The sequence below is a fragment of the Equus asinus genome, chromosome 29 (genome assembly GCF_041296235.1).
Source record: "Equus asinus isolate D_3611 breed Donkey chromosome 29, EquAss-T2T_v2, whole genome shotgun sequence".
Classification (NCBI taxonomy): domain Eukaryota; kingdom Metazoa; phylum Chordata; class Mammalia; order Perissodactyla; family Equidae; genus Equus; species Equus asinus.
In genome coordinates, this window is record NC_091818.1 from 46,011,492 (window position 1) to 46,037,381 (window position 25,890).

Sequence of the window (25,890 nt, forward strand, 5' to 3'; positions counted from 1 at the left end):
TGAATGATGCGGTGATATTTTTTAATCCCTTCTGCAATTCAGAAATTTGATGAGTTTTGATTAAATGTTCCTTATTTGCTGGAATATATTGGGTTCTTCTGAGAAATTGTTCTCTCTTTTTCAGTAAAGATCAAATTCAGTTTGATCTTTAAATAAATAAAAGTAAAAAATAACATATTGACCAGATAGTTTCTGTTATACCAGTTTCTTCATTAACGTTTATCCAAAAGACCCCCATCAAATCCTCCTAATTAAGGTTGCAGATAAAATACAGCACAGCCAGTTAAATTTGGATTTCAGATAAATGAGGAATAATTTTTTTAGTATTAGTATGTCCCAAATATGCATGAGATATACTTAAAAATTCTTTGTTGTTTATCTGAAATTCACATTCAACCAGGCATCCTGTATTTTTATCTGCTAAATCTGGCCACCCTGTTCCAAAATCAGACATCAGTTCTCCCAGTCATTATTATTACTGGTCCCTTGTGTTCTCTGACGCTAGAGGGCTTTGATTCACATGAGGCTTGTTCCCTGGGGGCATCTCCCACTGTGATTGATGCCTCATACATATTAGAATTCCTCTTTCTAGACAAAGTGTGTAACTAGCCTCTTGATTCCTCATTGTGAGATATGCACTTCTGTGGCCGGACTGACCAGAGCCTTCCTGGACACGTGTTGGGTGTGCGGTTCCTGCCAGCTTTTAGGCGGGGTGCACCTCCCATCGCAGCCCGCAGGTTGAGATCATTTGCAGGAGGTGGGACAGGATGGTGTTGTGGTGCAGTTTAAGATGGAGAAGCATGGGTTGAGCTAAAGGAATCCTCTAGTGCATGATGCGGAGGCACAGGAGAGCCTGAGGTCTGCGTGGTTGGAACTCAGCCTGCAGGAAAAGAAAGGGTCCACCAGGTCATCTTTTGTGCACCAGCATATTGCATTTTTAATTATATGGCCAATAGTGTCACGAGGAGTTAGGATCATGAAAAACACAGGTCTGTGAAAGCTACCTTCCTTCCAGACTGGCCTGCTCATTCACGTTTTTTTTTTGTTGTCTTTTGGGTTGTTTTTTTAAGATTTTATTTTTTTCCTTTCTCTCCCCAAAGCCCGCTGGTACATAGTTGTATATTCTTAGTTGTGGATCCCTCCAGTTGTGGCATGTGGGACGCCACCTCAGCATGGCTTGATGAGCAGTGCCATGTCTGTGCCCAGGATCCAAACTGGTGAAACCCTGGGCCACCACAACAGAGCGTATGAACTTAACCACTCAGCCACGGGGCCAGCCCCTCGTTCACATTTTATCTTCATATCCTTATAAGTTCTTCTCTCACTGTTGACAAAATAACCACCATGACAAAATCCTCAGATTCCATTTTGTTGTAGAATCTTAGTGTTTTTCATTTATCAATGTAAATCCAAGGACCATTTCATAAGTTTTTGCATGTGGCTGTTATATGTAAGTCAATCTGTCATTAAAATGAAAATTATTTTAAAAGAAATGAATCCTAGATAGTTTTCCCTTGAAGTGAAGCATCTTTTTGGTTAAATAACTTACTCTTTTAGAGCCCTTTTTGTGGAGAAAGAGCTTACGCCTCAGCAGATGGGGACAGAGCTTAGGGCTGAGAGTGTGACACAGGTCACAAAATGATGGCTCAGATTCTGCCTTGTTTGGCTTTATTCATGGTCTGCATGTTGAAGTTACATGCAACTTTCTCCTTCACCTCATTCTTCTCTACCATTTCACAGGAGAACTACAAGCTAAAGAAAAAGGCCTGCCAATATTTTAAGTGGCGTTCTCTTTCATTATTGTATGCTGGAATGTTCTGCCAAAGGGACCAAAGAATTAACAAGCTCAGAAACAAAACCCAGAGGGGCAGCTGGACTGATGGGCCTCCAGAGAGAATCCCACGAGAAGGACACAACTTGCTCTATGTAGCAGTCCCACTGAGGACCTGGTCCTAGTGATGAGGAAAGATCAGAGAACCCCAAAATGATGTCTAAATGATTTGAACTTTTTTTAATTTTAGTAAAATACGGATTCATAGAATTTACCATTTTAACCACTTTTCAGCATAGAATTCAATGGCGTTAAGTACATTCACATTGTTCACATTGCAACCATCACTGCCATCATCCCCAGAAGTGTCCTATCTTCCCAAACTGAAGTTCTGTCCCCATTAACACTGACGCCCCATCCTCCTCCCCCAGCCCCTGGCAACCACCACTCTACCTCTGTCTCTATGAATCTGACCACCTAAGTATCTCAGGAGTGGAAACATACAGTGTTTGTCCTTTTGTAATTGGCTTATTTCACTGAGCATAATATTCTTAATGTCCATCCATGTCTTAACGTGTGTCAAAATTTCCTTTTTTAAGGCTGAATAATGTTCCATTTTATGCATATACCACATTTTGTTTTTCCATTCACCCATTGATGAACACTTGGGTTGTTTCCACCTTTTGGCTATTGTGAGTAATGCTGCTATGAACATGGGTGTACAAATATCTCTTCTGGACCCCGCTTTCAGTTCTTTTGGGTATATCCCCAGAAGTGGGATTGCTAGCTCATATGATAGTTGTATTTTTAATTTTTTGAGGAACCTCCATAGTGCTTTCCATGGCAGCTGCACTATTTTACATTCCCACCAGCAGTGCACAAGGATTCCAAATCCTATGCATCCTTACCAACACTTGTAGTTTTCTGTTATTTTGGTAGCAGCCATCCTCATGGGTATGAGGTGCTATCTCCTTGTAGTTTTGATTTGCATTTCCCTGATGACTAGTGATGTTGAGTGTCTTTTCATGTGCTTCTGGGTCATTTATACATCTTCTTTGGAGAAATGCCTATTCAGGCCCATTGCCCATGTTTTACTCGGGTTGCCTGGTTGTTGTTGGGTTATGGGAGTTCTCTGTATATTCTGGATATTAACTCCTGATCAGAGGTATGACCTGCAGATATTTCTCCCATTTGTGCGCTACCTTTTCACTCTGTGCACTTTGTCCTTTGAGGTTCATAAGGTTTTAATTTTGATGTAGTCCAATTTATCCATTGTTGGCTTTTGCTGCCTGTGCTTTTGGTGTCATATCTGGGAAATTTTTGCCAAATCCGATGTCATGAATCTTCCCTGTTTTCCCCTAAGATTTTTACAGTTATAGCTCTTACCTTTAGATTTTTGATCCATTTTGAGTTAAACTATTTTAAATGGTATTTTTAAAAGGCAGGGGTGTATTCTTTGAAAAAGTCAATGTCATGCTCTTCCTCGGCGCTCCCTACGGAGGTGGCAGCCATCTACTTGGCATCATGGCTGCCCTCAGACCCTTTGTGAAGCCCAAGATCATCAAAAAGAGGACCAAGAAGTTCATTTGGCACCAGTCAGACCGATATGTCAAAATTAAGCGTAACTGGCGGAAACCCAGAGGCATTGACAATAGGGTGCGCAGAAGATTCAAGGGCCAGATCTTGATGCCCAACATTGGTCATGGGAGCAATAAGAAAATGAAGCACATGCTGCCCAGTGTCTTCCAGAAGTTCCTGGTCCACAATGTCAAGGGGCTTGAAGTGCTGGTGATGTGCAACAAATCGTACTGTGCTGAGATTGCTCACAACGTCTCCTCCAAGAATCACAAAGCCATCGTGGAGAAAGCAGCCCAGCTGGCCATCAGAATCACCAATCCCAATGCCAGGCTGCACAGTGAAGAAAACGAATAGATGACAGCTCGTGTGTGCATTGTATTTGTGTTAATAAAACCATGAAACTCTGCAAAAAAAAAAAAAAGAAAAGAAAAAGTCAATGTCACAAAGACAAAAAAGTCTTTGGAAATGGTCCTCATTAATGGAAGCAAGAGAGATGTGGCAGCCAGATGCAAACCTGATGCTCAGCTGGCTTCTGTACTTGAGGAGGGTGCTGTAAAGGCCGTTATTGGCTAGTGGACACAGTGGAAATATGGATGTAGATTAAAGTGTCTATCAATGTTAAGTTCCTAAAGTTGATAACTGCTCTGTGGTTATGTAAGAGAACATCCCTCCTCTTAGGAAATGCCCACTGAAATCCTTGCATGTAGAGGGTCATGATGGATTCAGCTCATCCTCAAATGGTTCAGAAAAAATTGTGTGTGAGACAGAGAGAGCACAAATGGCAAAGCAGATGGAGTGAGACATTAACAACAAGCGAATCTGGGTCAGGGATATTACAAGTGTTCTTTGTACTATTTTCATTTTTGTAAGTTTTCTATAATTTCAAAATTATTTTTCTTGTTTTTTTGTTGTGGTGGGTTTTTTTGTTTTTGTTTTTGTTTTTGAGGAAGATTAGCCCTGAGCTAACATCTGCTGCCAATCCTCCTCTTTTTGCTGAGGAAAACTGGCCCTGAGCTAACATCTGTACCCATCTTCCTCTACTTTATATGTGGGATGCCTACCACAGCATGGCTTGCCAAGCGGTGCCCTGTCCGCACCCAGGATCCAAACTGGCGAACCCCAGGCTGCCGAAACGGAACATGTGAACTTAACCGCTGTGCCACCACTCTGGCCCCTTTCAGAATTACTTTTTTTTTTTTTAAGGATTGGCACCTGGGCTAACAACTGTTGCCAATCTTTTTTTTTTTTTCCTGCTTTATTTCCCTAACCCCCTCCACCCCCCCTCCCCCCCATCCCCCGGTACATAGTTGTATATCTTAGTTGCAGGTCCTTCTAGTTGTGGGATGTGGGATGCCACCTCAACGTGGCCTGACGAGCGGTGCCATGTCTGCGCCCAGGATCCGAACCCTGGGCCACCGCAGCAGAGCGCGTGAACTTAACCACTCGGCCACTGAGCCGGCCCCTACTTTTGAATAGAAATTTAGTTAAAAGAACAATGTTTATAAATGTATCACATCTAGAAATTATTTTTCATGTCTTTCTGTTCTCACTCAAAAAGAGAAAAGCGGTCTACGTTGGTTAAGACCTTATGGTGGGAAGTAACAGAAACCAGTTAGAACTATTTTGGCAGACACAATTGATGTAGAAGGGGAGAGAGGTATCTGACGGAATCTGAAGGTAGAAATGAGCCTACTGTCAGGAGGGACTAGAAGCAAAATCCAGGAGAGCCTCAGGAACTTTTTGTCACCCTGGCTCTTCTCTGTACTTGGTCTGTCCAAAATTCCCCACAGGTTGGTCCACTCTGTTTGTATTCAGTCCACCTGGGAGGATATGCCAGCCCGCATTGCCACAAGCCAGCATATCCTTGCCACAAGTCCATGTGCCTGGGACATGAGCTTGGCCACCCAGTGGCAGGACACTTGACCCTCCAGGAGGCCCATGTGGATGTGCACAGTGACATCCTTCCCAAGAGGACAGTGTGGGAAGGGGTTGGGGAGTGACACTAAGTGAGATACCTGACAGACAAAGGGCCTCCCCAGGAGATCAAGGTCAGCATGGACAGTGATGAGTCAAGTGGAGAGCATACAGCCTCGACAAGATGTGACAAGAGGGGCTTCACCTTGTGGTCTTCCTCCCAAAACCATAATCCCAGTCTAGCCATCAGAAAACATCAGATAAATCCCAGCTGAGGGGCATCCTACAAAACACCTCGCCAGATCCCCTCAAAACTGTCAAGGTCATCACAAACAGAACAAGTGAGAAACTGCCACAGCCCAGAGGAGCTGAGGAGACCTGACCACTGAATGTCATGCGAGATGCAGAAGAAGGTCATCAGAAAGCTTCAGAAATACGCCTGACATTTGGACTGGAATTAACAATAACATCTGTTTTGGCTCATTGACTGTAACAAGCATATCATACTAACAGAAGGTGTTTGTGTGCAATAAGATAGTGGTTATTGCCAGGGAGATAAGAAGTCTACACTGTCTGCTCAGATTTTCTGTGAATCTAAAACTGTTCTCAGAATAAAGTCTAGAGGCATACCTGGTTTTACTGTGCTTCGCTTTATTGTGCTTTGCAGATACTATGTTTTTTACAGATTGAAGGTTTGTGGCAACTCTGCATCAAGCAAGTCTATTGGCGCCATTTTCCAACAGCATTTGCTAACTTCGTGTCTCTGTATCACATTTTAGTAATTCTCACAATATTTCAGAGTGTTTCCTTATTATTATATTTGTTGTGGTGATCTGTTATCACTGATCTTTGATGTCACTATTGTTATTGTTTTGGGGTACCACAAACCGCACCCATATAAGATGGAGAACTTAATCGATAAATGTTGTGTGTTCTTGACTGCTCCACCGACCAGCCATTCCCCCAGCTCTCTCTCTCTCCTTAGACCTCCCTATTCCAGCACACAACAATATTGAAACTAGGCCACTGAATAACCCTACAATCGCCTCTAAGTGTTCGAGTGAAGGGAAGAGTCACATGTCTCTCAGTTTAAGTCAAAAGTTAGAAATGATTAAGTATGATGAAGACAGCATGTCAAAAGACGACATAGGCCAAAAGCTAGGCCTCTTGTGCCAAACAATTAGCCAAGTTGTGATGCAAAGGAAAAGTTCTGGAAGGAAATTAAAAGTCCTACTCCAGTGAACACACTAATGATAAGGAAGTGAAGCAGCTTATTGCTGATATGGAGAAAGTTTTAGTGGTTTGGATAGAAGATCAAACATTCCCTTAAGCCACAGCACTCTCTCAAGCCACAGCCTAATCCAGAGCAAGGCCCTAACTCTCTTCAATTCTGTGAAGGCTGAGGGAGGTGAGGAAGCTGCAGAAGAAAAGTCTGAAGCTAGCAGAAGCTCGTTCATGAGGTTTAAGGAAAGAAGCCATCTCCATAACATAAAAGTGCAGGTGAAGCAGCAAGTGCTGACGGAGAAGCTGCAGCAAGTTCTCCAGAAGGTCTAGCTGAGATAACCAGTGAAGGTGGTGACAGTAAACAGCAGATTTTCAATGTAGATGAAACAGCCTTATATTGGAAGAAGATGCCATCTAGGACTCTCATAGCTAGAGAGGAGAAGTCAATGTCAGGCTTCAAAGGACAGGCTGATTCTCTTTTTCAGGGGCTAATGCATTTGGTGACTTTCAATTGAAGCCAATGCTCATTTACTATTCTGAAAATCCCAGGGCCCTTAAGAATTATGCTAAGTGACTCTTCCTGTGCTCTGTAAATAGAACAGCAAAGCCTAGGTTACAGCACATCTCTTTACAACATGGCTTACTGAACATTCCAGGCTCTCTGTTAAGACTTACTGCTCAGAAAAAAAGATTCCTTTCAAAATATTGCTGCTCGTTGACAATGCACCTGGTCATCCAAGAGCTCTGATGGAGATGTACGACGAGATTAATGTTGTTTAATGCCTGCTAACACAACATCCATTCTGCAGCCCATGGATGAAGGAGTCATTTCGACTTTCAAGTCTGATTATTTAATAAATACATTTCATTAAGGCTACAGCTGCCATACATAGTGATTCCTCTGATGGATCTGGGCAAAGCAAATTGAAAACCTTCTGTTGAAAGAATTCACCATTTAGATACCATTAAGAACATTTGTAATTCATGGGAAGAGGTCAAAATATCAGCATAAACAGGAGTTTGGGAGAAGTTGATTCCAGCCCTCATGGATGACTTTGAGGGTTCAAGACTTCAGTGGAGGAAGTAACTGTAGATGTGGTGGAAACAGTAAGAGAATTAGAATTAGAAGTGGAGCCTCAAGATGTGACTGAATGATAAAACTTTAACGGATGAGGAGTTGCTTCTTACAGATGAGCAATGAAAGTGGTTTCTCGAGATGGAATTTACTCTGGTGAAGATGCTGTGAAGACTTGAAATGACAACAAAGGACTTGGAATATCACGTAAACCTAGTTGACAGAGTACTGGAGGGTTTGAGGGGATTGACTCCAGTTTTGAAAGAAGTTCTGCTGGAACTTCTCAAAATGCTCTCAAACAGCATCGCATGCTGCAGAGACACTGTTCACGAAAGGACGAGTCAATGGATGCGGCAAACTTCATTGTTGTCTTATTTTAAGAAATTACCGGGGCCGGCCTGGTGGTGCAGCGGTTATGTGCACACCTTCCGCTTTGGTGGCCCGGGGTTTGTTGGTTCAGATCTCAGGTGCAGACATGGTACCGCTTGGCAAGCCATGCTGTGGTAGGCGTCCCACATATAAAATAGAGAAGGATGGGCACAGACGTTAGCTCAGGGCCAGTCTTCCTCAGCAAAAAGAGGAGGATTGGCAGCAGATGTTAGCTCAGGACTAATCTTACTCAAAAAAAAAAAAATTACCACAGCCACCCCAAGCCTCAGCAACCACCACCCTGATCAGTCAGCACCATCAGCACCGAGACAAGACTGTCCACCAGCAAAAAGATTGACTCACTGAAGTCTCAGATTGATGGTGAGCATATTTAACAATAAAGTATTTTTTAGTTAATGTATGTAATTTTTTTTTAGACATAATGCTATTGTATACTTAATAGACTACAGTATAGTGTAAACATAACTTTCGCACATACTGGAAACCCAAAAAGTTCATGTGACTCGCTTTATTGAGATATTTGCTTTATTGCAGTGGTCTGGAACCAAACCCACAATATCTTGAAAGTATGCTTGTATTGATTAAAAGAAAAAGCCAAGAAGGTCTGAAAAACTAAAATTTTTCCTGAATGTAATGCAAATTAATTTGCCATCAAAACCTTGTGAATGGACATGAAGCTTAAACAATTTATCCCCATATTGCTGCAGAAATATTAATGCGTTTGAGACCTCAGGTAAAGTGGGATCCTTCCTCTGGATTAGCACTCAGAAATCTGAAACCCATCTGGCCCCAGGTCTTGGATGGGAGCCTGTGGGCACCTACAGAAGACTAAAATAAGGAGAAGGTGGTGTGGGCCATCCTGGGTGGCCCGCATGCCCAGTCAGGGTGTCTACTAACAGATTCCAACAGGAGGGACAGGACACAGAACTCCTTTCCATCTGAGGGAAGGACAAGGAGAAAAGACTAACAAAAGTCTGGATTTGGGGGGGGGGGGTGCAAAACATGTTAGATCTGTGATTTTATAGGAGAAAAGGCACCAGTGTGCGCAGCTATTTCTATTTATATGGTGCTGTTGTGTTGGATGAAATGCTCTTCCAGTCTGCCTCTCAGCATTTGTTTCAGGGTGATTTCACTTGGTTTTAGACTTTCATGACAGACCCAGCGCTGCTGCCCACCTGTCACCAGCAGCTCTTACTAAGTGCTGATTCCAGGGGAGAGCCAGCAATGCTCCTAGGTGTGTTTGTTGTTTTGTTGGTTTGGGGCGTGGAAGTGACATTTAAATCGTGGTTTTTTCCTTGTGCTTCTAATATCCTCTCTCACTGCTTCACTAGGAGCAAAGGAAATAGCAAGATGTTCAAGCTACACTTTGACAGTAAAACTTGTCTAATTCTTCATCTTCTGTCTTTGCCTTAGCTGCCAGGAAACTGAGAACTAAATTCAGTCCCAGCACCTGGATTAACTAACCTAAGGTTTTGGAATACGCAAATACATCCCATCTTTTGGGATTTCCCTTCCATCTTTTGGGATTTCCCTTCCATCTTTTGGGATTTTTAAAAACTTGTTGTTCAAATGGTATTATTATATTAGGTCTTCTAGATGCTTCAGATTATTTTTGGAAGAAGATGTAGTTTGTTAAAATCTCGGGAGGTAAGGTGGGTGAAATGAGTGAAAGGGGTCAAAAGCTACAAGCTTCCAGTTATAGAATAAATAAGTCCGGAGGATGTAATGTACAGCATGGTGACTGCAGTTAATAATACTGTATCATATATGTGAAAGTTGCTAAGAGGGTAGATCCTAAAAGTTCTCATCACAAGAAAAAAATTTGTAACTATGTAATGTGATGGATGGTAACTAGACATTATTGTGATCATTTCATGATTTATACAAATATCTAATCTTTATGTTGTGTACCTGAAACTAATATAATCTATTTGTCATTTATCTCAATTTTTAAAAAAAAAGAAGAGAAAAAGAATGAGAATAGAAGCAGTGGAAACCAAATCCTTGGAGGATGGGCAGTGGGAGACCACTGCTGGGTGGGATCTGAGGAGGCTGTGGCAGCGTGAAGGAGGGGGCTGACCTTTCTCTGGGGAGCAGCCTCCTCTCCCTCTCCCCTGCCTGCCCAGCCCCTCGGACTGGAACCTCAGGTAGCCGTCTGTCCTACTAGAGTTAATAAATACGAAAATCCATAGAGCAGTGGCTGGCTCAGAGTTAGCACTGAATAAGTGTTTGCTGCTCTTTGCCAAAAAAAAAAAAAAAAAAAAAGAGGAAGAAAGACAATGTGTTCAGCTGCAGCAGCAGTGAAGAGCTTTAAGTGGTATACCTGTTTAGCTTTGTAATTATTGAACAAGTGCTTCTGCTCAGAGTTTCAATACAGGCTCTTTGTAGTCACTGGGCTGATGTTATCTGTGCAGTTATCTGGGAACTGAGGTCTTACGTTGAGAGAAAAAACCAAAATGAGTATCTTCCCTGAAGGAATAAATGTCCTCTCCCTCCTGGAGTGCACTGTCCTGCCTCTGCTGCTCAGGGACGAGTGAAGCTGCTCACCAGGGGACATTCTCTGGAGCCCTCCCCAGCTCCCTCACCCATTGCCGGCACGCTGGACGTGCACGACTACGCCATAATAAACACTCATAATAGAGAAAGCAGTCTCCGCTGGCTTTTGAGCAGCGCATCTAGGTTGCTGGGCTGCGCAGAAGCTGTTTTGCACAAGCCGGTCACTAGGGGCCTGTCCCCTCCTCTGGTGCAATGCCACACCAGCATCTGGTGGAACTGTGTGGTTGTCTCAATCGAAGGCACAGATGACACTCATCCTCCAGGTCACGAACGACCACCAGGGGTGGCCAGGGCTGGGCATCCAGTGGGTGGCGGATGGGCACCCCTTGCCCTCTTGGCCATCTCCATCATGACGCACCCATAGCGTTTGTTGTCCATCATTCTGACATTGCCAGCTTCTGACAGTAGCTGTGGGAAATGCCAACACTCTTGCTGGGGCAGATCGTGTGATTCCCCGATTGTTACCTGTCTCCAGAGCCGGTGGTGTGACGGACACTCTGGGAGCGGTGAAAGTGGGCCGTGCGGGCAGCGTCAGCAAGCAGGCCCAGCCCCGGGGAGGCGAGAGCCCTCGTCTCCTTTGGTGAGAGTTGCCAGGGACAGACGGGTGTCGGGTGGGCAAGGGGGGAGGGCCCCGGAGAGGAGTGAGGTGGTAGTGGCCCCCTCTCGTGCGAGGCCACATGAAGTAGGGAGGGGACAGAACCCTTGGCAGGAAGACCTCTTGTGGTGCCGCGTCTCTACCTGCCGTGTTGCTCTGACGGCTGCAGCCTTTCAAGGTGAAATTCGGGCCAGCGTGAGAGCAGGTCAAGGACAGAACAGGTGAGGGCTTTACCCTGCCTGCCAGTCTCCCCACCGCACGCAACTCGCCATCTCGCCCTCTCTCCTTTTCTAGTGAAAGCCCAAACGTCAAGTGCAGTGAAAGCCTGGGTGGGAAACACGTTTTTGATGTCCAGGATTTTGATGTGAAGTACTTGAACCCGTCGGGGATGAGGGCCAATCCAGTCAAGGCCTGAGTGCTGACTCAGACGCGGGCGCGGCTGGAGCGCTGGCTGGGTGAGGAGCCCGGGCCTGGGGCCTGGGTGCCGTTTGAGGCGGACTGCTGCCCGGGGCGCCCTCCTGGGGGCTCTAGGGGCGCCGGGCGGGGGCTGGTGGCCCCGGCGCCTCCGCCCGAGCACAGTCCTCCCGTGGTCACCCCGACTCAGCAGGCCTCCGCCGCTCCACTGGAGCCCCTGCCGGTCCAGGTCCCGCGTCAATGCGGGGCGGAGCCACGCCACCCCCGGAAAAGCGGCGAGTGGTCTTGGGCGTCCCTTCTCTGCCGCTGCAGCCCCGCCACGTGCAGTGTGGCCTCCCGCCCTCCCCAGCTCCGCATTCGCGGCTGTGCACCCGCAGGCTTCGCTCGGCAGAGCTTCCACCCGGTTCTCCAAGTCCTTACGCCGCCGTGTGCTGCAAATGTGTCTCCCGGTGTTTTCGGGAGAGACGTCTTTGCCTTTCTCTTTAGGGGGTGTTGTTTTTCTTTTTGTTCTTTGGTATTTTTCTTTTCACGTGAATGAAGAGCAGTCTTACGTGGCATTTGCTAACAGGATCTTAGCCTTTTCATTCAGGACCCACCCTGAGTGGTGAGTGACTCCAGCACCCATTCTTGCTCTCATACTGACCAGAAAAGACATTCTTCCCCTTTTTTTAGGTTTGCCCTCCACCCTTGCCCCGGGTCCCCTCACTGGCGCCCGATGGCAGGGCCGGAGACCGAGAAGAAATTCTTAACGGTAGAGCCTCCTCGTTTTCCACATTTCAGATAAGATGAGATCTCCAGCTGAGATTCTGCCTGCCTTCCTCGGAGGCCAGGGGTTATCAAGGAAGAACAAGAGACAAGACAAACTCTGAAGGCAGGAGGGCAGAGGAGGCTGCTGGTCAGAGGCAGACGCCGGGCAGTGTGGCGTGGCCTGGAGCCACAGTCCCTGTCGCAGACAGTGGCTTGTCTCGTCCCCTGTCGGCCGGGCACAGGCCAAGGCAGAAGCCCGCGGGCGGAAGAGAAGGAAAGACCCAAGTCATCCCGGGACCCCAGAGACGTTTGCCCCTGATTTCCTTGTGTCATCAGTTACACCAGGGGGCCCTCTCTGAAGTCACCCCAGTCGTAATACCTTGGACAGAGCAGCCTGGCACATCCAAAAAGCATGGCAGGGGTTCCTGACTTCCTCAAACAGCGATGACTCTGAGTGGACGCCCGCAGAGAGGAAGCTTGTCCAAAACAGCCCTCCTTTTTGGCTAAGAGTTTTGCTCCCTGGCCTGGTGGTCTGGCCTTTACAGGATGCCCAAGCTGGCCACTGGCCAGCTGCCCAGCCCCCAGAGAGTAGCCCCTCTATGTGGAGGCCAGGCCGTGCAGCAGGGACCCATGCTCAGCCAGCTGATCTCTCTGGCCCCTTCTCTTTCATTCTTTCGCTCCTTCCTCACCCCTGCCCCTCGTAATCTTCCCAACCAGTTTGGCCTCGTTTCCTTATTGCTTTCTCCATCTGTAGCAAATTGACAGTATCCAGAATCCCCAGTTGGCCAGCCAGCCATTGGACACAGGCTTACCGTACCTGAGTGCTCACATCAGCCTCATTCAGTCCAGCATCACGATCCCAGCCTCCAGACCCGGCAGGCTATCATTGCATCATTAGCAGCATTGATATTTCCTGCGAACACCACGTTCTCTAACTGTCCCAGCTTCTTGAATGTTTGCTGTTACGGACAGAGTTCCACAGGTTCGGAGTTGTGTTCAAATGGCAGTTGTTAAGAGTAACCCACCCTAAATTAGCATGCTGCTACCTGGGTCCTAAGAGTTTTCTTTTAATTCTGTATTAATGCAACCAGGAATTTACTTATTTATTTTAAGTTTTATTGAGGTCATAATGGTTTATAACATTGTGCAATTTCAGGTGTACATTATTATTTATCAGTTTCTGTATAGACTGCATCATGCGCACCACCAGTATTCTAATTTTTATCACCATATATATGTGCCCCTTTACCCCTTTTCCCCACCTCCCAACCCCCTTCCCCTCTAACTACTAATCTGTTCTCTTTGTCCATGTGTTTATCTTCTACATATGAGTGAATTCATGTGGAGTTTGTCTTTCTTTGTCTGGCTTATTTCTCTTAACATAATACCCTCAAGGTCCATCCATGTTGTTGTGAATAGGACGATTTTGTCTTTTTTTATGGCTGAATAGTATTCCATGGTATATATACCACATCTTCTTTATCCATTCATCAGTTGATGGGCACTTGGGTTGGTTCCATGTCTTGACTATTGTGAATAGTGTTGCAATGAACATAGAGGGGTATAAATCTCTTTGGATTGTTGATTTCAAGTTGTTTGGATAAATACCCAGCAGTGGGACAGCTGGATCATACGATATTTCTATTTTTAATTTATTGATAAATCTCCATACTGTTTTCCATAGTGGCTGCACCAGCTTGCATTCCCACCAGCAGTGTATGAGGGTTCCCTTTTCTCCACATCCTCTCCAACATTTGTTACTTTTTGTCTTGATGATTACAGCTATTCTGACTCAGTGTAGTTTTGATTTGCATTAGCAATGATTGATTAGCGATGTTGAACATCTTTTCATGTGCCTATTGGCTATCTGTATATCTTCTTTGGAAAAATGTCTATTCATATCCTCTGCCCATTTTTTCCCGGGTTGTTTGTTTTGTTGTTGTTGAGTTGTTTGAGTTCTTTATATATTTTGGAAATTAACCCATGTCAGATAAATGATTTACAAATATTTTCTCCCAGTTGGTGGGTTGTCTTTTCATTTTGTTCATGATTTCCTTCACCTTGCAGAAGCTTTTTAGTCTGACATAGTCCCATTTGTTAATTTTTTCTTTTGTTTCCCTCGTCTTAGTAGACATGGTATTCGAAAAGATGTAATGCAGCCAGGAATTTACATTTGAGGTTAACATCATTAAGCCTTTTGGCATATTCTGGAACAGTTGAAGAAGTGTTAAGACCTGGGTTGTTTCTCCTTGATCACCCTCATCTCCTGCTGTCAGCATCAAGGCCTTCCTTAAGACACATACCAGAGATTTTAGTGGTTATCATTTGATCCACAGTTGCTGCAGGAAGTTCTTCTCCCTCAAGTTACTGCTGCAGCAACTTGGGTGCCCTCCCTCCCTCCCCCTCCAGGATTTCCCCCAACTTTCTCCTCCTTAAGATAAGATGTCAGTCCTGCCCTTTCTGCTGTTTCGTGATTCGCCTGTGGCAGGCTGCTTTTGTCTACGCAGCAGGAGACACCACCAAAGGCTCCTCGGGAGGCAGGGAGTCCTTTTCACTGCTGAGAGCCCTTGTCAGATGCCTGAGGACCCCCGCACACACCCAGCGCCCTGGTTGGCACCTCCCTGTGTCTGCCTCAGGCTAGCACTGCTGTCCACATCCTGGAAGTTATTCCTGTGGAGCACCCCTCCTCTCCTCAGCAGCACTGGGTCGTGGGGGACAGAGGAAAGGCCTCTCACAACCCCATTCCCAGAGCCCAACTGCCTGCTGATGGCCGTTCTGTTCCGTAGCCTTCAAGCATTAGAGTGCTTTCTCCTTCACTTCATTTTCTTTGGCTAAAACTGCCTTTCAGACAAATGAGCAGCATCATAGTCTTATAGTAACATGGTGGAAATGTTAAACCAGGAGGAGGCCATAAAATATTGAAAATAATGCAGCTAGGGAAGAACTTAGTTAGCTCTGGTTGTGACCAACGCCAAGGTCCTCCGCAGTTCTTAAGATTAAATTACTATTAAATATTTTTTACATTGAAAAGGGTTTCTTTTTTGAAGGCAGGTTTTGCTGTCTGAATCGGCCAGTCCTGTCCTCACTCGGCTCAGATCGCCTGGTTTATAAAGCAGATTCTGTGCTGCTGTGAATCGGGGCCCTGCCCGTGGCCAGCAGAGGGGCAGGGCTGCGTGTGCTCTGGGACTAGGCATCGCTGTCACCAGGGGTTGGCAGCTCTTTCAGGGATGTGGGTTGATCCCTGTTCTTTTCTTTTTCTGCAAATGCTCAGTGGAGTCCTCGGTACTTTAAATGCAAAATCATTTTCCCAGTGATTCTGCAGGTTTGGTGAGTGGACTCACCTCCGTTCCCTGCAGCCTGCGCAGAGGCTCCCACCACTGCCCGCCAGAGCACAGCTGTGCTCTGCTATGACTGCTTTTTCTTTGACTTCTAAACTATCTAAACTACCCCACCCTCAGCATTGATGTTCCCTGCCTACGTGAGGAGCACTGACCAAGTGCTGAATGTGGAGGAGAGGAGAGGGGCACAGACACACTCAGTAATATCTCCTGTTTCTCTTTGTAGAGTCCGTTTAGTAGAAAGAGGATCTCCTCATAGCCTGCCCCTGATGGAGTCAGGAAAAGTAAGTATTAAAGGAAGAATATGCATTTCTATACAAGTGTGAGTCTCGTTGTATGGGCTTTGAAATTTTAAGAAATGTATTTTATATTTTTTCCAAAAACTTTTCTTGAATGTAATGTATCAGGACTAGGTTTGGCCACGAGTACAGAAACTCAAAATATGAGTTAGTTTTTTTCTGTCTCTCACGTAAAAGAAACCATGAAACTACCAGGGGCCCTGGCACTTTCTGTCTTGTTCTGCTCTTCATGGCCTCCATTCCCAAGGGTGCCTCAGGGTCTAAAGTGGCTGCTCCAGCCCCAGCCATCATTTCCAATTCCAGCCAGCAGGAAGAGAAACTGAAAAAGAAGGAAACAAAAGGTGTAGACCTTAAGGAAGTTTCGTAAATTGCCTTACTCACACTTAAATACCATTGGCCAGAATTTAGTCACATGATCACACCTAGCTGAAAGGAAGGTTGGGAGCATCATATTGGTTCTGAATATCTATGGGCCTAGCTAAACATCAGGGTATCATTTACTATGGAAATAGACAAAGAACGGTTATCAGGGGACAACTAGTCGTTCCTGCCACAGTTGTTGTGGGGTTTTTGGGGGGTTTTTTTTAAAGATTTTATTTTTTTCCTTTTTCTCCCCAAAGCCCCCAGTACATAGTTGTGTATTCTTCGTTGTGGGTCCTTCTAGTTGTGGCATGTGGGACGCTGCCTCAGTGTGGTTTGATGAGCAGTGCCATGTCCGCGCCCAGGATTCGAACCAACGAAACACTGGGCTGCCTCCAGTGGAGCACGCAAACTTAACCACTCGGCCACGGGGCCAGCCCCATGTTGTTGTGTTTTTTTATAGAATTAAAAGCAAGAAATGTATTTAAACGTAAATGAAGACTTCTTTTTTGGCCCCAAATGTCAGATCTCTTCTCCACTAGATATAATTCTGAAAGCATCTTATGTTGCTTTTGGACGTTTTATCATCTGTGTCTACACCACTGCCAATTAGAACTCTTGGTACTAAGTTGCTTCTAATGGTAGGAAACAGAACCTACCCCCTCACCCGAACTCAGTCTGGAGGACCGTCAGTCAGACAGAGAGCAGAGCTGCAGGGCACACTTCAGACGTAAGGGACAGGACAGCGTCCTGAGAGTTTTTACCACAGCGCAACCATACAATGTTAGATTACCTGAACCGAGACGACTGTGTTCTGAATTTCCAGAAGCAGCTCTTGCTTCCTCCCTTATGTGGTTTCAGTGGAATTCAGAATATTTCTAAGCTGAACTTCCACTAAGAAGATGCTTAATATCGACGCGATAATAAAAGGGGTTTACCAGCGTTCCAGCTGTAGCACAGCAGACTGCCCCAGCAGTGATACGCAGCTCTTGCTTCTTGCCTCACAAGAGCAGCTTTCCACTAAACCCTGTCGCCAAGCCTGCCTTGTTTCTGAGTCACACTCATCTCTGAAAGCTTCATCCCTGACGTCCTTAATCTAGTGCCTGCTGCCAGCATCACCCTTCCTTCGTGCTCACATGCCATGTGAGACATAGTATTAAGTATAACTGAGAAAAAGTGCATCAAAATAACTGAAAATTCCTATTTTGCAAGCATCAGGCTGTGCTCAATTATATCATTTATCACGTCTTTGTTCAAATTCTTAATTTTAAGATCACTTTCACATGGACTCTGTCATTGTAGTAATCATTACAGTGAAATGCGGTTGTTATGATGTAATTACATGATGCCACAGTCCATAAATTTGATTAAAGCTGTATTACTTTCTAAATGATTATTGAAAGGAAAACAGGCATGTGGCATGAAGGCCAAATCAAGGGTGACTGCGATGCAGTGTCTGTCTGTCTGTCTGTCTGTCCACCGACAAGAATGTTCTCTTTTCCCACGTAGATACTTCCGGGGGTTCGGATCATAATTGCCAATCCAGAAACAAAAGGACCATTGGGAGACTCACACCTGGGTGAGGTGAGTGCCGGGCCTCCACCCGGGTGAGGTGGGTGCAGGGTGTCCACGCGGGTGAGGCGGGTAGGGGCGTCCTCTGGGACACACGGTCCCCGAGACCCAGTCTGCCTTCCTGCTGCTCCCCCGTCTTCAGCACCAGTGGACAGGACCCCGTGTCGCCGACCCGCAGTCACATTCTGTGTAAAGCGAGGAAGTGCAGCTGACCAGCGGGAAGTAGCTCGAGATCAGCTTCATTGCTTAAATGAGCGTGTGGGAGTTGAGGGTTAGTTGAGGGTCACGGAGCAGAATTTCCCTAAGGAAGTGCAATGGGTTCTCGTCCAAGAATTTACGAGAGCGCGAGCTTCACGGAGGTGGACTGGCGGCCGCGCACAGGCGCTGGGAGAGCCCGGCCGGCCCTGCGTCGAGGTCCGGTGGCCCGCGGCTTTGCGCACTGTCTGCGACGGGCGCCCTCTCCCGCGCTGCCGGCTGTGTCAGGACGGCGCCACTCCTCCTGAGGGACGCGCGGGGCTGTCGCTCGTGCCGCCGCGCCCTCGGTCACGTGGGACGGTCAGGCGGAAGCGGTGAAGCTGTGGACGGGCCTGCCTGGGCGCTCCCGCAAACGCATTCGCGGCGCGAGGCTGGGCCGCAGAGCCCGCGCCTGGGGCGGTCGGCGCGTCGGGACCCTCCCCGGCCTCCCGTGGGCCGCGTCTCGCCGAGGCGGCCGTGTGAGGGAGCAGACGCGGTGCCCTCGCCTTGCCGGGCGCGCCTCCCTCCGCGCCCTCGGACGCCTGCGCGGCTCTGCAGGGCCTGTCGGGCAGCTGCATCCGGGCGCGCAGGACGCCTCCGACGCCGAGCGCGCCACGCGCCTTAGGCGCCGTTAGACCGGAACAGCTCCGCCCAGGCCTCTGCGCACGCGCCCCGCGCTCGGGAAGCCCTGCCTCCTCCGGGTGCTGTGGCTGTGGACACGCAGCGGGCACGCAGGCGGGCTGTGAGGCGTCCCGCTCCTCGCGTCTCCCCACGCTTCGCACAGCCCGCGTGCTTAGCACGTCCTTCTGCGCCGGCCCCACACACTCTCACGCACACCCATGCACACCCACACTCCCGTGCACACACTACGCACACTCTCACGCACACCCATGCACACCCACACTCCCGTGCACACACTACGCACACTCTCACGCACACCCACACTCCCGTGCACACACCCATGCAGTCGCACTCTCCCACACACTCATGCACACTCACATTTCCCCACACTCCCGTGCACACAAGCACTCTCTCACACACCCCCCCGCCGCACACTCATACTCTCATGCACACCCCTGGGCACACACTCCCACACATGCACGCACCCACACACATACTCATATACTCTGCCACACACCCGCACACTCCCACTCACTCCCACACTCCCTAACAGTCCCACACGTTCCTACACTCACACACACTCTTCCACACACACTCTCCCGCACACTCACTCCCACACTCCCACACACACTGCCCCTTCACACGTCGACACTTCCGTTTCCTGTTTTTTGACGATACATGCCGCCTTCCGTCTTACAGGTGGTTTTCTTTTGTGGTGTTTTATTGCAGTACATTTCTAAAAGTATGCAAACCAGGTGAAACGGAAAATTAAATCATAAAGCTTTTCAACATTTTTCCAGATTGCTTTTTAGAAACAATCATTAAGTTTGAATAAGCGCAAGGAAACTAGTAGAAATTGGACGTGCTGGTTTTTCAAACCCGCCGTTAACGTGCGCTAGCGGGTTCTTGTCGGGCGGCTCCGTGTTTGCCCCGCCGCAGGCTCGCTGTTCGGCGAACACGTGAACTCGGGCATCTGGGTCTCCCCCAAAACCCGAGCGCATCAGCAGCATCTTGTCTGTACCGTGCAGGGGCGCTTTCAGCGGCACTGGGATTTACTGGACGGTGGAAGCAGCTTCTTCCCTCGAGAGAGTCGCAAGCTAACTTACCCCGTCGTATTTTGCTTCCTTAACAGATCTGGGTTCACAGTGCCCACAACGCCAGTGGATATTTCACTATTTACGGAGATGAATCCCTCCAGTCAGATCACTTCAACTCGAGGTTAAGTTTTGGAGACACCCAGACAGTCTGGGCGCGCACGGGCTACCTGGGGTTCCTGCGGAGGACGGAGCTCACAGACGCCAACGGAGGTGAGCGTGGCGGGCGGCGGGGAGGCCAGGGGCCCTGGACATCCAGCGCCCATCTGGGGTTCGGGACCCCAGACCAGGAGAGCACGTCTGCGTGCTCGCCGCACACCAGCTGGACACAGCCAGGTGCGAAGGAGCAAGGTCGAACGCGAGTGTGTCCCCAGCTGAGCTGCGCTCACACCGTCCGAGCCAGGACAGTCGCCCGGGGCCGGGCCTCGTGTCCCGCCACCAGGAGCCCGTGGTCGCAGAGTGCGGCCCGCGGGAAGGGGCGGTGCTGCGGGCGCAGCGAGGGTGGAGGCTGCTGCCCCCTCCTCTGCGGGGCTGGCGCCAGGCGGGGGATGCCCAGAGACAGAATGTCGAAGCCTGCTTGCTGTTCAGGTCTTTGCCGAGTCCCGGGTCCTTTCTCAGCTCCGTGGTTCCACTAAAATAGAAGCCGGGCTGCAGCGTTTCAGAGGACGGGAGAGGAGCTTTCTGGTGGGGTCCTGCCCCACACAAAGCCGGGAGACCTCAGGAAGGCTCCCCGACACACCTGCCCGGCGGGAGCTGTGCTCGCAGAGCTGAACCGCCATTGAATTTACGGAAAAGTACAAAAAAATTTGATGTCACGTTTGCAATTTGGGACAATCATGGGCTGTTTTATTTGGAGGTGCTCTCCGGGGTTCCCGTGAAGAACTGAGTTAGAGGTATAAGGTCGGTGGTATCCAGCACCCCCCAGGAGGTGGGGCGGTCTCTCCTGCGGGATCCCAGGGCCGGGCGGCCGGGGGTCCCTGCTGCGGTAATCGCTAGAAGCCGGCAAGTAAATTTCTGCATCTTGTCTGACTCGCACTGGAAAAGATTTATTTTCTGGTACTTTGTATGTCGATCACTTCTTTCAAATTTCCTCTGATATATCTTCTACTCTAAAGATTAAGGACACATCTCCTTATTTTTAAGAAGAGATGGACTGACTGCATTTTGTCAGTATCCCAAGGTTTACACACTGATAGGAGTAAGTTTAGCGGCTGTGTGAGCTGAGGAAAGCTTTGTTCATGCACGTTATCAGAAACTACGCTTTTTTTTCCTGCTCAGACATGCAATAAGACAGTTGAGACCTCATGCGATGGAATCAGAGGGAGCTGGGTTTACTTTTGGCAGTGCTGTGTCCTCACCATGTGATTTGGGGAGAGCTCCATGAGATTTAGGCGCCTCTGCAGCCCCAGGACCCAGGCGGTGCTGAAGGGGCTGAGGGTGGTGGGATAATGTCTTTGATGAGTATGGAAGCTGATTGAGGTGCTGTCTCTCCGTGGCCTGGAGGCTTCAGGGATGTTACAGATGGTGGCCCGCACTCTAGGGCCACAGCGTTTTCCTTGAGCATCTCAGGCACGGAGCATCCCTGTGGGAGGGAAATATCCCTGACTTGTGACCCCTTTCTTTGCATCGCTTTCTCACTCTGAGTGGTTTTAATGCTTTTTTCTTGAAGCAGCTTGAGCAGCATAACGGTGAAACTCACACACTTTTCCCATTCCCTGAGCAGAGCGCCACGATGCCCTGTACGTGGTAGGCGCCCTGGACGAAGCCATGGAGCTGCGGGGGATGCGCTATCACCCCATCGACATTGAAACCTCAGTGATCAGAGCCCACAAAAGCGTTACAGAATGGTGAGTGGTGGCAGGTGTTCCCAGACGAGCAGGACAGGGTTTGGGCAGCCTTGGGAGCCCGTGGAGTCGTGTGGAGGAGTCTCACCCTTAGCCTGTAGCCTTCCCTCCAGGTGTTGATAACTTAGCAGCAAGGGGCATTCCTGGGTGGACTCAATGTCTTGGGCACTTCCTGAGGGTGACATACTAATGACTGGATAGCAGCTTCTAAAGAGCCAGGCTGTCGCTGTTCATTGGTTTTTAGTTTACAAAAGCATGATGTAGCTGATCATCAGGGAAATGCAAATCAAAACTACACTAAGATATCACCTTACACCAGTTAGAATGACAAAAATATCTAAAACTAATAGTAACAAATGTTGGAGAGGTTGCGGAGAAAAAGGAACCCTCATACACTGCTGGTGGGAATGCAAACTGGTGCAGCCACTATGGAAAACAGTATGGAGATTCCTCAAAAAACTAAAAATAGAACTACCATACGATCCAGCCATCCCACTACTGGGTATTTATCCAAAGAGCTTGAAGTCAGCAATCCCAAAAGTCCTATGCACCCCAATGTTTATTGCAGCACTGTTTACAATAGCCAAGATGTGGGAGCAACCTAAGTGCCCATCAACAGATGAATGGATAAAGAAGATGTGGTACATATATACAATGGAATACTACTCAGCTGCAAAACAGAACAAAATCATTCCATTTGCAATAACATGGATGGACCTTGAGAGAATTATGTTAAGTGAAATAAGCCAGCTAGAGAAGGATAATCTGTGTATGACTCCACTCATATGAGGAATTTAAAACTATGGACCAAGAACAGTTTAGTGGATACCAGGGGAAAGGTGGGGTGGGGGGTAGGCACAAAGGGTGAAGTGGTGCACCTACAACATGACTGACAAACATTAATGTACAATTGAAATTTTACAAGATTGTAACCTATCAATAACTCAATAAAAAAAAAAACAAAAAACAAAAAACAAAAGCATGATGTAGGGAAGAAACCGACTGCACACACACAGGCACAGAGAGCACTTATGACCACAGCCCGGGAGCCATGGAAGTCCATGGGCCGTGTGGGGAGACCTGAGATGATGAGAGGAGGGGGCAGACTTGCCCGAGTTAAACCAAAGCCAGAAGTGACAAGTCTCCCCTCCCAGGTGCCCTCCCTGGGGCCAGGGGCCTTGGGGACCTGGGGTCTACCCTCCCGACCATTTGGTTGGCTGTGCTCAGTGTGACCCGCAATAGCCAGCTGACCTGGGGGCTGCAGCACTGACCACTTCCTAGGTCACCCAGTTCTGGTATGTGGTATCAAAGCTCAGGCCAGGAACCCCAAGGGAGGAGCATTCTGAAATCTCTCATGGCAATTTTTCCTGGTGGGGTAGATGGCTCAGATTGTTCATTGCCTGTTTTTTTTTTTTGAGGAAGACCAGCCCTGAGCTAACATCCGTGCCCATCTTCCTCATTTTTATATGTGGGATGCCTGCCACAGCATGGCCTGATAAGCGGTGTGTAGGTGAACCCCAGGCAGTCAAAGCTGAGTGCATGAACTTAACTGCTGTGCCACCAGGCCAGTGCCTTCATTTGCCTCTTGTTAGCTGATGCAGGCTGGTGTGTGTTGCCATGTACTGAACGCTGACCCAGAGGACTTGGCAGGATAGAAGAGATAAGAGGGAGTGGAGAGTGTGCATACCCACATGTGCTCCTGTGGTTCAGACTGCTTACGGCTCTACTCGCCCTGAAACAAAGTCCTCAAGTTGCCGCAGTTGCCTCTCTACTCCAGTGTACCAAGGGGACAGAATCCCAGAAAGACAGCAACCTGGAACCCGAGCCCAGTGCCTGCCTCGCTGTCTGTCTGAAGGGCTGCAAACATCAGTTACAGCCTTCTATTTTTGTATTTCTGAGGAAATGATTTCACTGGCTTGTGTTGCCTCCCTCAAGTATTTTCTATGTAGTTATTGAAGGGCTGTGGCAGGGGCTCCCTGAGCCCCTTGTGGGGTGGCAGGCCATGACTCTAGTTTCTGTCCCAAGCACCGCTGTCATCACCTGCGGGGTGGCCTTGCCTCCTGGGCCTCTCTCCTCACCCTCCTTTGTCCATAGGCAGCACCAGAAAGAAGGAAGAGCAGTGGTCTTGTTCTGATGGCCTCAGTCCATCAGAAACTGCCCAGCACACACTGCTCTGCTGTCCTTTTTACTCTTTCTTGCCTTCCCTCCCTTGAGTCCCCTCTGGTTACTTCATACTGAGAAAGAAGGATGTGACCCCATGTCATGTAATGTGACTGTGTCCACACAAATAATTCATAATCAATCTAAAAATCAAAATTTGGGGTGAGTTTGTTATGAGCCAGGTCTAAGGACTATAGCATGGGGGGGTTGGGGAAGAAAGGGTACCTAAGAAGTAGGGTGTACAGAGTGGTCATACACTGTCTTGGAACAATGAGCGTACATCACAATGACAGGAATGTCCCTTTTGCAATTATCTCAAGATGCTTAGCTGGCACAGCAGGTCAGTAATTAATCCCTAGTTTCCAGGAAGAGATGCTTATCTTTAAGGAAATTCCACTATGGGGAAAAGACACCCCTATCTTTAGGGGCATGATTCTTGGCTTTGAAACATTGTAAAGGTTTAAAGCAGACGTACAATGCATGCTCAACAGGCCACATCTGGCCTTTTTGGAAAAACAAGGTCAGGCCGAATTAGTTTTACACCAAATGGCTTCCTCATATACTCCAAGATGTATTGCCTTTTATTTCTTCAGCAAGAGGTAATTGTGTATGGCACCTGGGAAAGCTCTGATGAGAGGAAAGGGACCTGTGTCCAGTCCATAGCTTCCTGGCAAGCCCGCCCTGATTAAATATGGAAATCCAACCTGATTCCTGATACTGTGTCATCAACATCAAATGCCATCATAAAATTATACCAAAAGTGGCTGAGGTGTATATACATGTATAATCTATGATATCACAGACTCACAGTATGGGCTCATTTGGGTCATGCAGAGCAATATCTTAGTGTCACAAAGAGTCATATTATGGAAATTCAGCACCAGCACATCTTGGGAGCAACCCTCAGCAGGATTGTTCCCCTAGGTATACGTGCTTGTCGCAAAGCAAAATCCAGGAGAGAGCTGTTGAACACATTCTCCAGTATTTCCCTTTCATTTCAACGTATATATTGGCCATACTGAACAAAATGTTCATTTTTTTTCCTAATAGACATACTCTCACACTTTTAGAAAACAATAATGAGTTTTCCCAAATATTTCCTGCCTCACAGCTGAGACAGAACCTTCTGTGTGTCTGGCATGAGAAAGCAGATATCAGCAACGCACTGCAGGGCCCTGGGGCCTGGCGCCTCCTCCACATGGCTCCCCAGCCCTGGGCTCCTCCTAGAGCCTGGATGTGGCTCCGTGTGGCTCTGTCCCCCTAGGACCCTCCTGGCCTCCACAGCCAAGCAGAGCATGGGCACCAGGGGCAATGAATATTAAGGTTGTTACACAACCACTTTTTAAAAGCCCCACTATATGAGGTTAATGAGGCTTAAAGTGTAAAGCACAGGATTAGGCTTCCACAGGTTGGGCAGACTAAATACTCTGGGTGACCCTCCCATTGAAAGATCCCAGATGAAACACTTCTAAATAAATCTTCCACGTTCTCGAGAAATTACTCCCATACCAGTAGCTCTTGCTGTATTACGGTCACCCCAAACTCAGTATTTTAAACAGTAACTATTTATTTATGCCCCCACATCTGCAGTTGACCGCTGGGTGATCTGACTGCACTGTGGCTAGGGCCTGTGGGTCAGCTGGGCCTGGCGCTGGCAGCTACTCTCCACGTTTCCATCCTCCCAGAATGTCCCACCCTTGCGATGGCAGAGGAAGCCAGGACCAGCCCAGACACACCAGCTGCTCTCAGCCTGTGCTGACTTCCCATTGACCAAGCTGCATGCCGGCCCAAGCCCCAGGGCAGGACACCAACTTCACCCTTGGGACTTAGTGTGCAGATCCAGGGAGCGGCTCTGGGTGCACACCCAACCCCTCACCCCTTGATACCAGCTAGGGGCAGAGGGCAGGGCTGCTCTGAGGGCGATGCCGCCACAGAGATCCTGGAGCATACGGAGCGGCTGCCGCGAGAGCAGGCAGCAGACAGTCTAATAGGAGGGAGGGAAACTCCAGTGAGAGGAAGGAGGTGGGCTCGGAGAGACCAGCAAGGCGAGGAGACTGGCAGTGCTCAGGTAGATCCAAAAGAACAAAATGCACCTCTTGAAAAC

General features: G+C 48.0%; 1 protein-coding gene and 1 pseudogene across 12 annotated transcripts in view; both read left to right on the forward strand.

Annotated features, from left to right (window-relative positions):
• Positions 1 to 25,890, forward strand: part of DIP2C (disco interacting protein 2 homolog C) — a 470,819-nt gene that overhangs the window by 441,531 nt on the left and 3,398 nt on the right. For 10 of the 12 annotated variants that reach the window (XM_070501194.1, XM_044762232.2, XM_070501190.1 and 7 more), the window contains 4 exons: positions 15,829 to 15,886; positions 17,771 to 17,845; positions 19,821 to 19,995; positions 21,506 to 21,629. In XM_070501194.1, coding sequence (XP_070357295.1) covers positions 15,829 to 15,886; positions 17,771 to 17,845; positions 19,821 to 19,995; positions 21,506 to 21,629 — 432 coding nt within the window. Of the gene's footprint in view, positions 1 to 1,740; positions 2,495 to 15,828; positions 15,887 to 17,770; positions 17,846 to 19,820; positions 19,996 to 21,505; positions 21,630 to 25,890 lie in introns of those variants that run through there. The other 2 variants (XM_070501196.1, XM_044762236.2) reach the window with 2 other exon arrangements.
• Positions 3,197 to 3,703, forward strand: LOC106840616 (large ribosomal subunit protein eL32 pseudogene; annotated as a pseudogene).